Source organism: Maylandia zebra, linkage group LG7 (genome assembly GCF_041146795.1).
Source record: "Maylandia zebra isolate NMK-2024a linkage group LG7, Mzebra_GT3a, whole genome shotgun sequence".
Taxonomy (NCBI): Eukaryota; Metazoa; Chordata; class Actinopteri; order Cichliformes; family Cichlidae; genus Maylandia; species Maylandia zebra.
The window spans coordinates 43,475,314-43,489,193 of NC_135173.1; the positions used below are offsets into that span (position 1 = coordinate 43,475,314).

Here is a 13,880-nt window from a genome sequence, read left to right on the forward strand (position 1 = left end):
TCATTGACATATGAATTGTGATCGACGAGGTGACGTTTAATCAGATTACTGTATGTGAGTGTGAGAGAGAAAGCGAGAGAGAGAGAGAGAGAAAGGAAAGGGTGGACTGCAGCAGGGTGGTGGCGGTGGGGTTTATGCAGACAACCTGGGGGAGGGGGTGGGGTGGTAGGTGCTCATTCACACACGTCAGAGAGAGAGAAAGAGAGACGCAGAAACAAACAGTGCACGTCTCCGTGGATAGACGGAGCAGTGTGCGCAAAAGTTTGGGGTTTTTAAATATCTATCTGGCAAGTGCAGCTTCGTGCACCACGCTCACATTCACCGAACCAGACATCAGGAAAACAGAGGTCAAAACGTAATCCCGAGTTTTATTCTGATGTTTAGCTTCAGGTGCTGGCACGGCGTGGACCTGTTGCTTCAACTTTTGCAGGCAACTTTTGGATAAACTCGCGCAGTTTTTCTTGCCAGAAGGGAGTACAGAGAGGGGAGTGTGTGTCTGTTGGAGGGGGATCCAACATGACCAGCAGTGAGAGGATGATGTGACCCTGTGTAGACTCCTATGACCGCCTCTCTCTCTCTCTCAGACACACGTGAAGCGGCAGCGTCGAGTCCAGGAGGCTGAAGTCAACATGATTCTGTCCGGCGGTTTATCGGATACTTGTCATCTCATTTTACGTGACCGCACGGAGCCCAAGCTGTGGAAATAGGACTTGGTCCATGCTTTTTTGGTATAGTTGCTGCAAACACCTTGTGGTAGAGTAAACACAGGCCACCGTGCACGGTTTGGAGACAGCTACGATGCGGGGCACTTTGGGCGCATTCATTCAGTCCTGCCTCATACTGTTGGTCCGAGCAGACCAGTGGAGGCTGAAGGACTCCGCCAGCTGCGAGCTGAACAGGAAAGTAAGTTGTATGAAGAGAGTGTATGAGTGATCACACTGTTTCAGTTTGCAACAGTGTTGCTTTTTGTGTCTTTTCATTTGCTTTTAATTTTGCACTTTTTGCATAACAGATAAAATAGTTGATCTCAGACTGGACCTGTCTTGGATTTAGTTTTTTTTTTACTTAAACCCTCCGAGGGTTTTATAACTTGTAAAATCAGCCCAGTTTGTTTTTTGTGCAACTACTCACTTATCGTCATTATTTGTTTAATTAATAAATTGATGATCTGATCTTTGAAATCTGAAAAAAAAGCTTCCAAATCTCTAATGTAGCTTTAACTTGAAAACTAACAATCTTACAAAGAAGTGGATTGCCTACAATTTTCTGTCAGCTAATCAATGAACTATTTCTTTTAACACTCCTTTTGTGTATTGGGATTGTGTTATTTGTAGATCTTTATCTAATCTACAAAAAGATGTGTGCATTCATAAAAATAACCTTTCAGTCTCTTTGCGAGTAGTCTTCTTGTAACACCGTTCATCATACCCCAGAGTAACTCAGACCAATTTGAGGTCAGATCCAGCAGCAACAGGAAGGAAAACATTCAGGGCAACAGCCTGTAGTCTGACAGTCACTGACATGTGTATTGTTCATTTGACACTTGGGCTCTAAGTGGCCTGTTAATAAGTCATTATCAGCATGTTAGTGGTCTGTCTAATAAACAGCCACTCACAGACAAAGAGGCAGTTGGTGTCAGACAGGCTGTAATGTAAACATAATGGAAAGACTGTAAATTTGCCCCTTTGTTTCTTTCTCGCTTGTTTTCCTATGTTTTTTTCTTTTCTTAGAGTTGCTATTGTTTAGGTGCTACGTGCTTGGGTGATAATTTGATTACTTGAGCAACTCACAATTAGAATTAATTAGACAATCAGGAATCTCCTACATTAAGGATTTCTATATTTCATGAGATTGTGGTTTAGGACTATCGAACAAACATAAAAAGTAAAATATTTAGCACGTTATTATGAACCACTCAGTTTATGTTTGTTTGTGGTTACTGTGTGGAGTTTACGTGTTCTCCACATGTCTGTCTACACTGGCCTCCTCCTGCACTCCAAACACATACATGGGATTTAGTTAATTGATGATTCTAAATTGTGAATGTTTGTCTGTCTCCGTGTGTGATTAGCGACGTGTTCAGGATCTATCTTGCCTCTCGCCCTATCACACTAGGGATAGGCTGCAGACCTTCTGTGACCCTGAATTGGATAAGTGGAAGAGGGCCCATGAACGGGTCTGTCTATCTTGATTGTAGCTTTGCTAATATTTTTTTCTTGTACCCACAGCAAACTGACCTAAACTCCTTCCTGTGGATGATCAAACGGGACCCTCCTTCATATTTCTACGGTACAATCCATGTTCCCTACACACGTGTTTGGGACTTTATCCCAGAAAATTCCAAGCAGGCCTTCCAGGAGAGCAATATTGTCTACTTTGAGTTGGACCTAACAGACCCTTACACCATCTCAGCTCTGACCAGCTGTCAGCTGCTTCCTCAAGGTGAGAACCTGCAGGACGTATTACCCAGAGACATTTACAGGAGGCTTAAAAGACACCTTGAGTATGTAAAGCTCATGATGCCTTCTTGGATGACCCCGGATCAGAGAGGGAAGGGACTCTACGCAGACTACCTCTTCAATGCCATCGCTGGGAACTGGGAGAGGAAGCGACCCGTTTGGGTGATGCTGATGGTGAACTCGTTAACCGAGGCAGACATTAAGACGAGAGGGGTGCCGGTGCTGGACCTGTATCTGGCCCAAGAGGCGGAGAGGATGAGGAAGAGAACAGGAGCTGTCGAGAAGGTGGAGGAACAGTGCCATCCACTCAATGGGCTCAACTTCTCCCAGGTTAGTTAGAGAGATGTACTTCTTCATACCGTCTCATCTTTGCTTGTGTGAAAGTGTCAATATTGCAAAAATAACAGAAACACAGTGGTACAGCTGTAATCCTACAGCAGAGACTGTTTCAGATAAATTACACATGATGAGGAGAGTGAGGTGGACACATTGAAGCAATGCTATTTCCCAAACCTACAGTTACAATTTACACAAGCATAAAAAGGTCGCTGGGCTATAATTATCTCCATAGTCAACATTTAATGTGTAGCAGCACATAAGTTTCTAATAACTTCCACAGAGGAGTGATCAACTGATTGGACTTTTAAGATAAACATTATTTTAAGATGTGTGCTTTATCTGAACGCGATTATGTCTTTTCGAGTCTGAACAACATCCATCTCATGCTGATGATGCCAAATGATGTGATGTTACATGAAGCAGCTGGTGGGTTCAGGCTTCAGCCTTCATGCATCAGGCTTGCTTGTTTCAATAAACATCAACCTCCCCCCCCAACACTCTCATATATTGTAAAATACATCAGCATAAGACACTAGTATGTGTAATATAAATGATTGAGACTGTCCCTTTCCCTCTTTTCCCATAGCTTATGTGGAGAAAGGTGTGGTGTGAGTAATCAGCTGTATAAACATCCAAGCGCTTGTTTTTTACATCCTTTTGTTATTAAGAAAAAATGGATTCTAATAACTCAAGTCTGAAATCATCAGAAAAAAGGGAACCTTGTTCCTCAAACCTCTCTCACAGCCTTTCTGTTTATCTGTCTGTGCCCCTCGGTGACCCTTTCAGCATTACAAACATGTCTCAAAGACAGCAGCCACTATGAAATCATGTCGCATATTACTGTGGAATTTCTGCCAATGCTGGCCGGGAGTTAGAGGGATTACACCATTTAGCCTAACACCCAGAAGCTTAAATTGTTGTTATTTTAAAGGACGCCCTGTTGGCCACCATAAGTCTCAACTCAAACCACCCAACACCACTTATATAAGCATTCTCTAGAGATGGAAACAAGGGTTTTAATAATCTCACAGCACATATAATCAGTCATATGTAAAATGAATTATGCTTTTTTACTTGTTGGTGTAGGCAGTTTAATAGAAATCTTTTTTCCCCATGGCAGTGCTTACATCTTAATAAACACATGGCGTGTGAGTGATAGATGACAGTTACTGTGAAAGCATTTTTTCCCTCTCACTGAGGTAAGATGATTAGCTTGTGCTCTAAACATCTAAGACTGATTTAAGAATGGCTTTGAATAACTGTGAGTGTTTTTGATTAGAGTCCTCTAATAAATAAGAACTACAGGAGTATCAGCTAATTGCTAACCCCTTTCTAGAAAGCATGCTTTTTTCGTAATTAGACAAAATATCCAATGGCCAGTGGATATATTAATATAGTTTCGATATTTCCAGGAAATCTGCAATAATGATATTTATGACACTTTAGAAAAAATATGTTTTATTTGTTATTGCAGCTTGCAGCCAGTGACATTGATTTCTGCTACCAAAATTTCCATTTTCAATTCGTTGTTGTCACTGATTACAAGCTATGTAATTTGAAGTGAGAACCTACTGCTACAAGCTCCCAGCAGCTTTAGCTGAACTCTAAAAAGTCTGTCAGCGTAGCAACTAATAGTTCCCCCAAGAATAAACAGCCAAACTTAACTCAACTGTTCCGCATAGACGAGACACAGTTATTTACAATATCTTAACTCAGGCACTACAATAATTAAACTTCTGGGCGCACACATCAGGCACAAACACAGGTGAGCCAATCCATTATAAAAACATTAAAGAGGATTCAGGTATTGCAGCTGTTTAGTCTCTAAAGATACAGCAGTCGGGACATACAACAGGCCTGTTTGCACACTGCTGACTAGAACCTATCAGATTTAGCATATAATACTCGCCCCAAAGCCAGATTTGCACAGCATACAATATGGTCAAATGCCCTTCTGCAGCAAATGTAGGACTGTAAAATCACTGCCTAATAACAATATTAAACTGCAGCAGCTTATAATAGGCCAAAGGGTTACTTTCATCTGCGTGCACAAATATAATACTCCAAAGGTGCTCCGAGGTTTAGGCAATGAATTTCTTCACGAGTTCTACAGAAGAAATTGTCCCAAGTTTTCAAAATGTCTTTGAAGGCATTCATCAGCAACAGGTCTGTGACTTTCATCTGTAATGCATTGAACAGTAACCATGGCGTCACTGGAGAATAATCACTCTGGTGAGGCCAACAGGAACAGTTCTGAGAGTCATCAGGGGGATGATGCTCTATAATATGCTGGTCTTTTGCTGTGCTCTTTTATAAGCTAGCTGATAACAAAACAAGTGTTTTGATATTACTGTCATTTAAAAAAATGCACCATGTTTTAACTATTAGTGGCTACTATGTAAAGTCATTTGACCATGATAGCTGGTGATGTTTAAAGAAAAGAAAAAAACATCATTACTTGGCATTTTTAATATATTACAACTTCCTATCACACATTTCTTAGACAGCTGATAACAGGAACACTCTTGCCACTATAAAGGTTTTTAACACATTTACCTAGGTTTTTTTGGCACTTGGCAGGGGGTGCTGCAGCACCCCTACTTACCACGACCTTGAACAACAGCAAAACTGAGAGGAGCCCAATTCAGAACAAAGTTGAGCCCATTATAATGTAGCAGTTGTGACAAAGCATTATATAAAGTGATGTAACATAAAACAAATGTAAGCATAAAACTAGAAACATAACTGCTTAACACTTTTGTTTAACAGCAATTAAAATAACGGAATCTTAAAACCCTTCAGGAGCTATGTAATATTTTTATGTAATAAAGTAGTAATAAAGCAGAAATTCAAAAATATTTTCTAACCTGGAATTTTGTGTCTTGGGTTGATCATTTTAACTAGTTGGCTAAATCCCACCTTTTCCATCATGTAACAGCATCAGTAATTTCCATCCACCATTTCCTTTTTCTGTCTACTGAGCATGACTAGCAAGTGTTCCAGGGATGCTAGTTGAGTCATTTACTTTATTTACTGTTGGATTGTGTTGGGAGTGGTGAAGCAAGTTTGCCCTTTCCACCTTTAGCAGGATTAGTTTGTTGGAGGTTGCTGAAGTAGCTCCCTATTTAGGTACTACATTACCATCAGAGGCTAGCATTCTGTTATGGCGATATACTGATATTACGGCAGGCTCTGTATCCAATGACCACTGGTATTGGCCCATGTTGGTCTTGTTGACTGATGTCAGAGTATAACTAGCATAACCGGCTATTGTTATCTGTTTCGTCACATCAGTTTTATAAAATGTTTGAAGGGACTGAAAACCTAAACAACTTCATATGTTCTATGATGATTTCTGTGTTGCCCTGGCACAATAATGAAACAAATAACTAACACAAGATAAAGAAAACAGAAGGACATTTTGGTAACAACTAGTTGTCTGAAGTTTGCACTGCTTGTACTGCTCAAATGGTGATTTGGTGTATGCACCTGACATTATCACCAACATTTGCAAAGAAGTTTAAATGCCCAGAATCATTTACGGGAGGTGGCATATCTCCTAATTCATTTCCCGAATCAAAGTTGGCCTGTTATGAAAGACATTGATACTTTGCTTATTTTGTTGTATAGACATGGTTGTTAGACATTATTAATATCAGAGAAAGGTTGTGGGTGGCTGAAATTGGGTTTGTCAACAGACCTGTAAAGTGATTAAACCTTCCATCATCGCAGCTTCCATTTAATTAGGTCCACAAAACCTCCAGAAGGCTCAACAATGGATTGTAGTGTCCTGAAAACAACCCCTGTCCTGATCCTATCAAAACAACACACAGCTTGGCACTCCGTAATTTCCACACTCAGTTTCAGTCTAATCACCAGCAGCTCGACTGACGCCTTCACCCCGCTGGCTTAAAGCAGCCTGCTTTATACCTTTTTTCACAGTTCTGCCTTGTAGTTGAAAAGGGCAATTCCATTTAAAGCCTTTTAGCTCAACTCAACTGTAAGATGTCCAGATAGAGTGTGATGAGTGAGATACACGCTTGGTGAAACAATACTGCCGCCTCAGCCACCAGTCTTGACAGAGATGTTTAATCAGGCTGCAAATAGAGAAGCACATTTATGGTTTGTAATAGTCTCTGTAATGTTTTCACTGGCTATTTGGCTCTGGCATGGAAAATAAAAATATTTAATGTACTGAAACAGTGAAAAGTTCTCTCCTCGTGCCTTTGTTAAGGACAAACCAGCATGTAGGCCTGTTCACTTCCAACAACTCAGATGGGTATGCATTTGAAGTAAAATTGATTTTCAAAGCCACAGTTGATGTAGACATTCTCTTCTTTTGTGAAAAATCAACACAAAACCTTTCCACAGCTGATTGGATGACTGCACCACTAGCTTTATTTCTGACTTTCGCACTGGAAAATCATGGTTGCCCTTCAGGAATTTTACCAAAACCTTGAAGAAGTTTAAGACAAATAGGTTTTGCAATCATGTATAATTGGACATCCAAAGTACATCTTTTAATGGGTTTTGAAGGCTTGGTATTTGTTCTAAGAAATGAAAGAAAAAGAAGGAAAGAATTACACAATCATCTCACTGTCATTTAGTTTTCATAATCTCAACTCTTTCCATAATCAGCTAATGAGCCAGCTTCCTGCCTTCTCTGAATGTATCCAAACAGATAAATTCACAGAGGGGAATGCAAATGACATAATGCAGTCATTTACATATAAAGATAATGCTGTACATTTTGAACAAATCTTTCCCTGAAAGGTTTCTGTGGTTTTGTACTTGAGACATTCACAAAGAGATAAAGTAATTGCATCAAGCAAGGAAATTTGAGCTCTAAAGTATATGAATTTTGAAAAAGTTTAGATGTTGAACTACTGCATGCAGCAGGAATGCTTCTTGGACCGATGGCTTGGGAAATTTAGAAAAATTACTGGATTCATGGATCTTAAAGGCAGGCAATTTGTTGATACCCTAGAATATTGGTACCCGGTGCAACTTTTTTACATAAAAAAGACAAGATGCGGCTTTTTTTTGCTTGTCAATATAAATTAAGCACATTTAGGTCATTATTTTCATGCCACAACTTATTATGCTTTCTTTTGTCGCATCTCTAATCTGGCTAAGCATGACTGCTCTTATTCTTGCGTGGTGCCCCTAGTCTTTTGAAGAGCGAGCTCAGCCTTGCCCATTACACTAAGTGAGCTTGTTGAGGACAACAATAGCTGCATGAAGGCTGGCTTTCTCTGTCACTGTTGCTGGATACCCACAAGACATTCCACACCTCAGTGGAGCGGACCTGCTAATGAAAGTGTTGTTTCTTTGCTTCCATCATTGGGTGTAATGGTGCATGGAGAGGTGATGAATGCGGGTCTCAGTGTACGTCTAGGAGAACAGAGAAAGAATTTTTTGAGCCCATTTGGTTCATTCATGACCAGGAGAACAGGGAGAGCTGAGATGCAGACTGAGATCAGTAGAAGAGCCATTAGGGAAGGAAGGCGTGACTCCATCTTCATTAAAGGTATCATGACGTTACCTCTGTTTGACAACCTTGAAACTCCATTTGTGGTATTTTCTTTTCACAAGAACTGACGAGCCACTGAGCTCTGGATGTGCAAGGTTTCATAAGTCGAGGCCTCATGATATCTGAACAAAACCCACATTTATAACATCACAGACTCAGAATGAAGCTGTTTTCTCTTTCGATGGAGCAGTTCAGTTCTCATTAGACTTTCAGTTCGCCTCTCTTCCCTCTTTTTAGGCTCGTCTTTTTTGCCTGAGGAGAAGCATAAGATATTAGAGAGATATTTTACTAAGGAAAGCCAAACACAACTTCTGCCTGATGTGAAATTCAACACGGACAAGGCTCAATAGCACTAGTGATTTTAACCTAATTATCATATCTTCCTGCATGTCTGTAATCCAAGCTGTTTTCACACATGCACATCAGCCCTGAACTTTTTGAGCCATCACCCTGTGGAGGTGCACACGAAAAGCAAATGTAGATCGGATATGAGGCCGTCTTTAACCTGCTGTCTCCTTACAAAGTTTCTGTGCTGTTCAATCGAGTCCACTTGAGAATAGCACAGGTCACTGTCAGGTGAGTTCACAGTGAGCGAGTTGGTGTCAAGTGTCCTGCCTCCTGCATACTTTAACCCGGCTGTGCCCTCACCTAAGAAAAAAAACCCAGAGTATGTCTTGTAGTGAGAATGTAACCGTTTCAGACCATTGACAGCAGTGTGCTACATTTGAGAAAGTGCAACTTTAGACAGTGTCCCAACCTGATTCACCCAAGAATATCTGAGGTTCACGTGTGAAAATGAATTGCAACTGTTTCTGGCCTCAAATTCAAAAAGGCTTCTTACTGCACTAACGTACCCATTGCATCCTTTTTTTTTTTTTAAATCTCTACAAAACTGTTTGAACTTTAAATACAATTCTACATTTATGTAAGAGCATCAAAAGAAGATATGGTAACAGAAGTGTGCTGTTACAGGAACATAATACTAAAGAGCAACTACATGAACAAAAAAAGTATTAATGCCCATGGGAGGAGCTTGCCTGTCAAAACCGAATCTATTGTAAGCAATAAACAATATAAATGTTAATTGTTTTGGTAATTTCTCAGCTTTCAGTGTGCTGCTCTGCACAAGACTTTGTCACTTATGCATGAAGCCACACTTCCTCCATGGTTCAGATTAACTGCACAGATATGAGCGCATTCGTAACAGTTTGTCTAACTCTCAACCGGAAAGCAAAGAAATGTATTTCTCAGGGATTTACTGACTAGCATATTCTAGGCCACTAATGATTCAAATGTTCCATCCATCCATTCGCTTCCGCTTATCCTTTTCAGGGTCGCGGGGGGTGCTGGAGCCTATCCCAGCTGTCATAGGGCGAGAGGCGGGGTACACCCTGGACAGGTCGCCAGTTTGTCGCAGGGCCAACACACAGGGACAGACAACCATTCGCACTCACATTCACTCGCACATTCACACCTAGTGGCAATTTGGATTATCCAATTAACCTATCCCCTCAAGCTGCATGTCTTTGGACGGTGGGAGGAAGCCGGAGTACCCGGAGGGAACCCACGCAAACACGGGGAGAACATGCAAACTCCACACAGAAAGACCCTGGACTGATGTTGGAATTGAACTCAGGACCTTCTTGCTGTGCGGCAACAGTGCTAACCACCGTGCCACCGTGCTACCAAATTAAAATGGTTTTATTTGAAAAGGAACCATGCATTGTACCAGAATTAGCTTAAGGCTGGCAACTTAAGTTAACTATTTTTATGTAGCCTGGCATCCAGGCTGTTTAGTAGCTTCTACTATGGGACGAGACCTGCCTATGAGTTTTTGTTCAAACATGTTGTGGGGTAAGATTATAGATAAATCTTTTTTTAATTAGATAAATTAAGTTAAAATAATTTAGCTCTTTATCAAAATGCAAAATTCAAAACTATTGCTACACTGCAGGTAATTGTTGGTCACGGAATCAGTGAATCATCATCACTGCGGGCAGGGCAGTGGTATTGGTTTTGGCTGGGAAAACAAAAATTCTTTCGTTTGAGAAACAGAGAACATATGGAGTCATAATGACAGTATTACACAGTAATACACAGGAGCAAATCTGATTAGAGCTCATTTGTCCAACTGAAAAGTCATAGCAGTGAGCATGTGACGAGAAAAATGTCTGTGTGTGCTCTTATGGCTGCAGTCAAAATAAAGGGAAAAGAACAGCATTTTAACATTTTAACCTGCACTTGAATTTATTAGGCTCATTACGGTACTCTTGAAGTCGAAGTTAAATGCTCTGCCAAATAATTGTCTTGGCTTAAAGAATATTAATTTGTTATTTTGGAGAAATGATGAATCGTGCATATTTTTAAAATAACTTGCTAAAACGGTTTTGGCAACGAAACATCACTGTTTGAAATATTAAAGGCAAACATGCAGTGCAATTTTCAAAAAGCCAACAAAGCAGATATGGACTGAGCGCAGGAGGACACGATCTAGTGAAAAACATTTATTTACATGCAACCTGTTGCCCAGGTGTTGCAGTGCAACTGCATGATCTCATTCATATTGCAGAAAGTCATTTGTATTCTTATGCCCAGCATTAACTCGAGCATTTCATCTCTAAATTGTTTATAAAATAATTTATTATCTTGCTTCACTCTACTTTGATCACAGGGAGTAAACTGCACATGTTTAATTACAGCTTGGGGCGTGTTTGTCCAGTGTATATTTTTTCATATAATTGCTTGTATCCGTTTATTATTGCTTGCATGTGCACGTGAATATTTCCATGCACATGTGCACTTCTGTGCTTGTTTGCAGGAGTTGGATATGAATGATGGTTTGTATCTGTGTGTATGCGTAAGTGCATGTTTATGTGCATATACAGCTCTATGGTTGAACTTTGAACATGCCCTTACAGCTTCTTTCCTCGGTTTCATGTCAAATGGCGGTGCTTGATTTCCTCCCCACTGTTGACCAAACAGTCCCGTATTAGATGTCTGGCATTTCCTCAGACATTATCTGTCAATCTGTCTCGATACATGACACCAGAGACAAAGAAGCGGCAACTGTTACTCCCAAATCACTTTACAGATAGAAACTGAAGCCTGGCAACAAGTCAGAAAAGAATACAAATCAAAAATCAGCAGTCTGTATCGACTCTTGATATGTAGTTTGTATTGGCTGCTTTCATTTTAACAGCAAAAAAAGAAAAAAAAAAGAAAAGAATAAAACACCAGAGATTTTGTTTTTCTCCTGGTGGCTGAGGAGTTGAATGTGGTGCCATTCGCTTTGGTGATTGCAAATATTCATGTTCATATTACAGCGCTCCCTTCTTCGCTTTAAAGTTTACACGTGTAACGTCTCAAATATTTGAGGAGATATTAGAGAGAATTTCTTTTATTTCTCTTGTTGTCAGGATATTCTTTGTGTGATCACTGCACACCTTTTTAAAAGAATCATTAGAAAACCGGCGTCATACCGAGCTAGAAAAATGTTACAAATTCCATTTTCCTGTCCTGTGTAAGTCCACCCATTTGCATAGTTTTATTTTTTGAGTATATTTGCTTCAAAGTGGATGAGATTCAGCTGGATGGTGCCAACTGCGTGCCAAGAAAAAGAGCTTTGATTCCTGAAAGTATATACAGTAATACACTCCCGCCGAGCGGAGTTTGACTTTTTGAGACTGCCGCAGGCTTTTCCTGGTTGTGTAACACAAGCTTCTGCTGCTCAGTTAGGGATTTAATAGCTTGTCTTTCTGACTTAACGCTAAGTCATGAAAGTTTCTGCAGGTTCCAGAGAACATTACACTGCATTCATACATGGATGCTCCAAATTAAAACATAACACTTACACTCAAAGCTTTAGAAAACACAAGCTCTTAAAGAAAACATGTAAAACTGCACATAATAGCTGCCACTTATGTCAAATAAATGCAAGTCACTAATCCTGATCCAGGGTAACACAAGTTAAACACACTTCATTAGAAATAATTCATCGCTGACTTGATCTTTTTCAAGGATTAATGTATAATAACTGAATTGGGACATGTAAAAATAACTCAGATGAACAGAAAGATATCTCTGAAACTGCTTATTTTAATAGGCAGTTTTCCATCCACTGTTCCAACATCTGATTATGAAACCTTACTGAAAGTAAACAGCTCACAAAGAAACATGGATTTTGTTGTTTCACAGTGAACCGCCGCCTTCATTTAAGTAAGAAAAGCTCAGCATCTGCAAATGAACTTAACCCTCACATACTAAGGCCTTCGCTTAATTAAAGCTAATGTAGGTTACATGTAAGAGCTGCGGGAGTCGTTACGACACTAATTTCAATTTGTTTGGTGCCCATCAATCCCTCTATTGTAGTGTAAGTTAACATTTTTGCGGGCTGTATGTGGTTGAGGCCCCGGGTTTGTTGTTTATACTAAGTCGTGACCAATTAGCATTAAATTAGCATGTGACTGATGAAAAGTAAGAAATCCCATACATGCTTGTTTTAGTGTAATTTATTTCTGTGTGTTGCAAAAGAGATACAAGCTAAGTAAAAACAGTTTAGAAGTAAAAGTGTCATGATAAAGGATTTGTTAAAAAAAAATAAAAGGTTGCTTCTCATGGTTCAGTCTTGACTCTGGTAAATTTTATCCTGTTTGTTTTCCCATGACTGATGAAGCCATTGATCAGGATTACTTGATAGCTAAATTGCTGTAATATCGCTAATGGCTCAGTCACACTAGAGTAAAAGTCCACAACTGCCTTGCGACTAGGAAAAATCAGTGCCTCAGTGTCCGAGGCAAGCGTGCGGGTATAACTCCCTCAAACGTTAGTCAACCAAGGTGATTGTGCGAGGTAACGTGTCTCCAAACAGTCATGGTGCGACTGTGACTGCAGACAGATTGGCAAAGATTTGCTAGCAATTTTGGAAAAGTGACAATTCGTGAACAAAGAAATATTGCAAACACACTGCAGTTGATCTAAGTCAGTCTTCATTGGTTGTATTCTGGTTATTTTACTATATAAAAGCAAGGTTGCTGACCGCCTGAATTTGAATCACATCACTATTTGTGGTGGAAAATCTGGATTTCAGTTTCAAATGTGTGAGGTTCTAAGTAGCCTCTGAATGCAAGTAGTTCATGTGGATTTCTGTGTGTGTAGATGTGCAACAGATTTGCAGTTTTTGCTGGTAGTTAATCGCTGTTTCATCACAAACAAACCCTATTGCCAACCTGACCCATTCAATCGCAAACTTACAGCAGACTAATAACAGACTGGCCCCATCTTAACAATTCTTAATTGCTATCTTGGTGCACCAAAGCTGCTTTGAAGATGGCAACTAAATGCAAGTGGTCACAGACCTGGCCTCTGTCTTCAACAACAAGATTGTGAAATAATTTCCGTTGTGTCCGCGGTCTCTGACCTAGAGAAAACAGTGGAACACCTTTCAAGGAGGTATTATCAAGCTGGATCATCACTGAATGCTGAAAAAAACATGGAGATGCTTTTTAAATTAACCTTTCGCCGTATGACATGATTTCTCATAAATTCTGCCT

At 40.0% G+C, this 13,880-nt stretch overlaps 1 protein-coding gene across 1 annotated transcript in view; it reads left to right on the forward strand.

Moving 5' to 3' along the window:
• The first annotated feature begins 215 nt into the window (after nucleotides 1–215).
• Nucleotides 216–13,880, forward strand: part of trabd2a (TraB domain containing 2A) — a 56,765-nt gene continuing 43,100 nt past the window's right edge. The window contains exons 1-2 of the mRNA XM_004538238.3: nucleotides 216–903; nucleotides 2,229–2,789. Coding sequence (XP_004538295.2) covers nucleotides 799–903; nucleotides 2,229–2,789 — 666 coding nt within the window. The 5' untranslated portion in view covers nucleotides 216–798. The remainder of the gene's footprint in view (nucleotides 904–2,228; nucleotides 2,790–13,880) is intronic.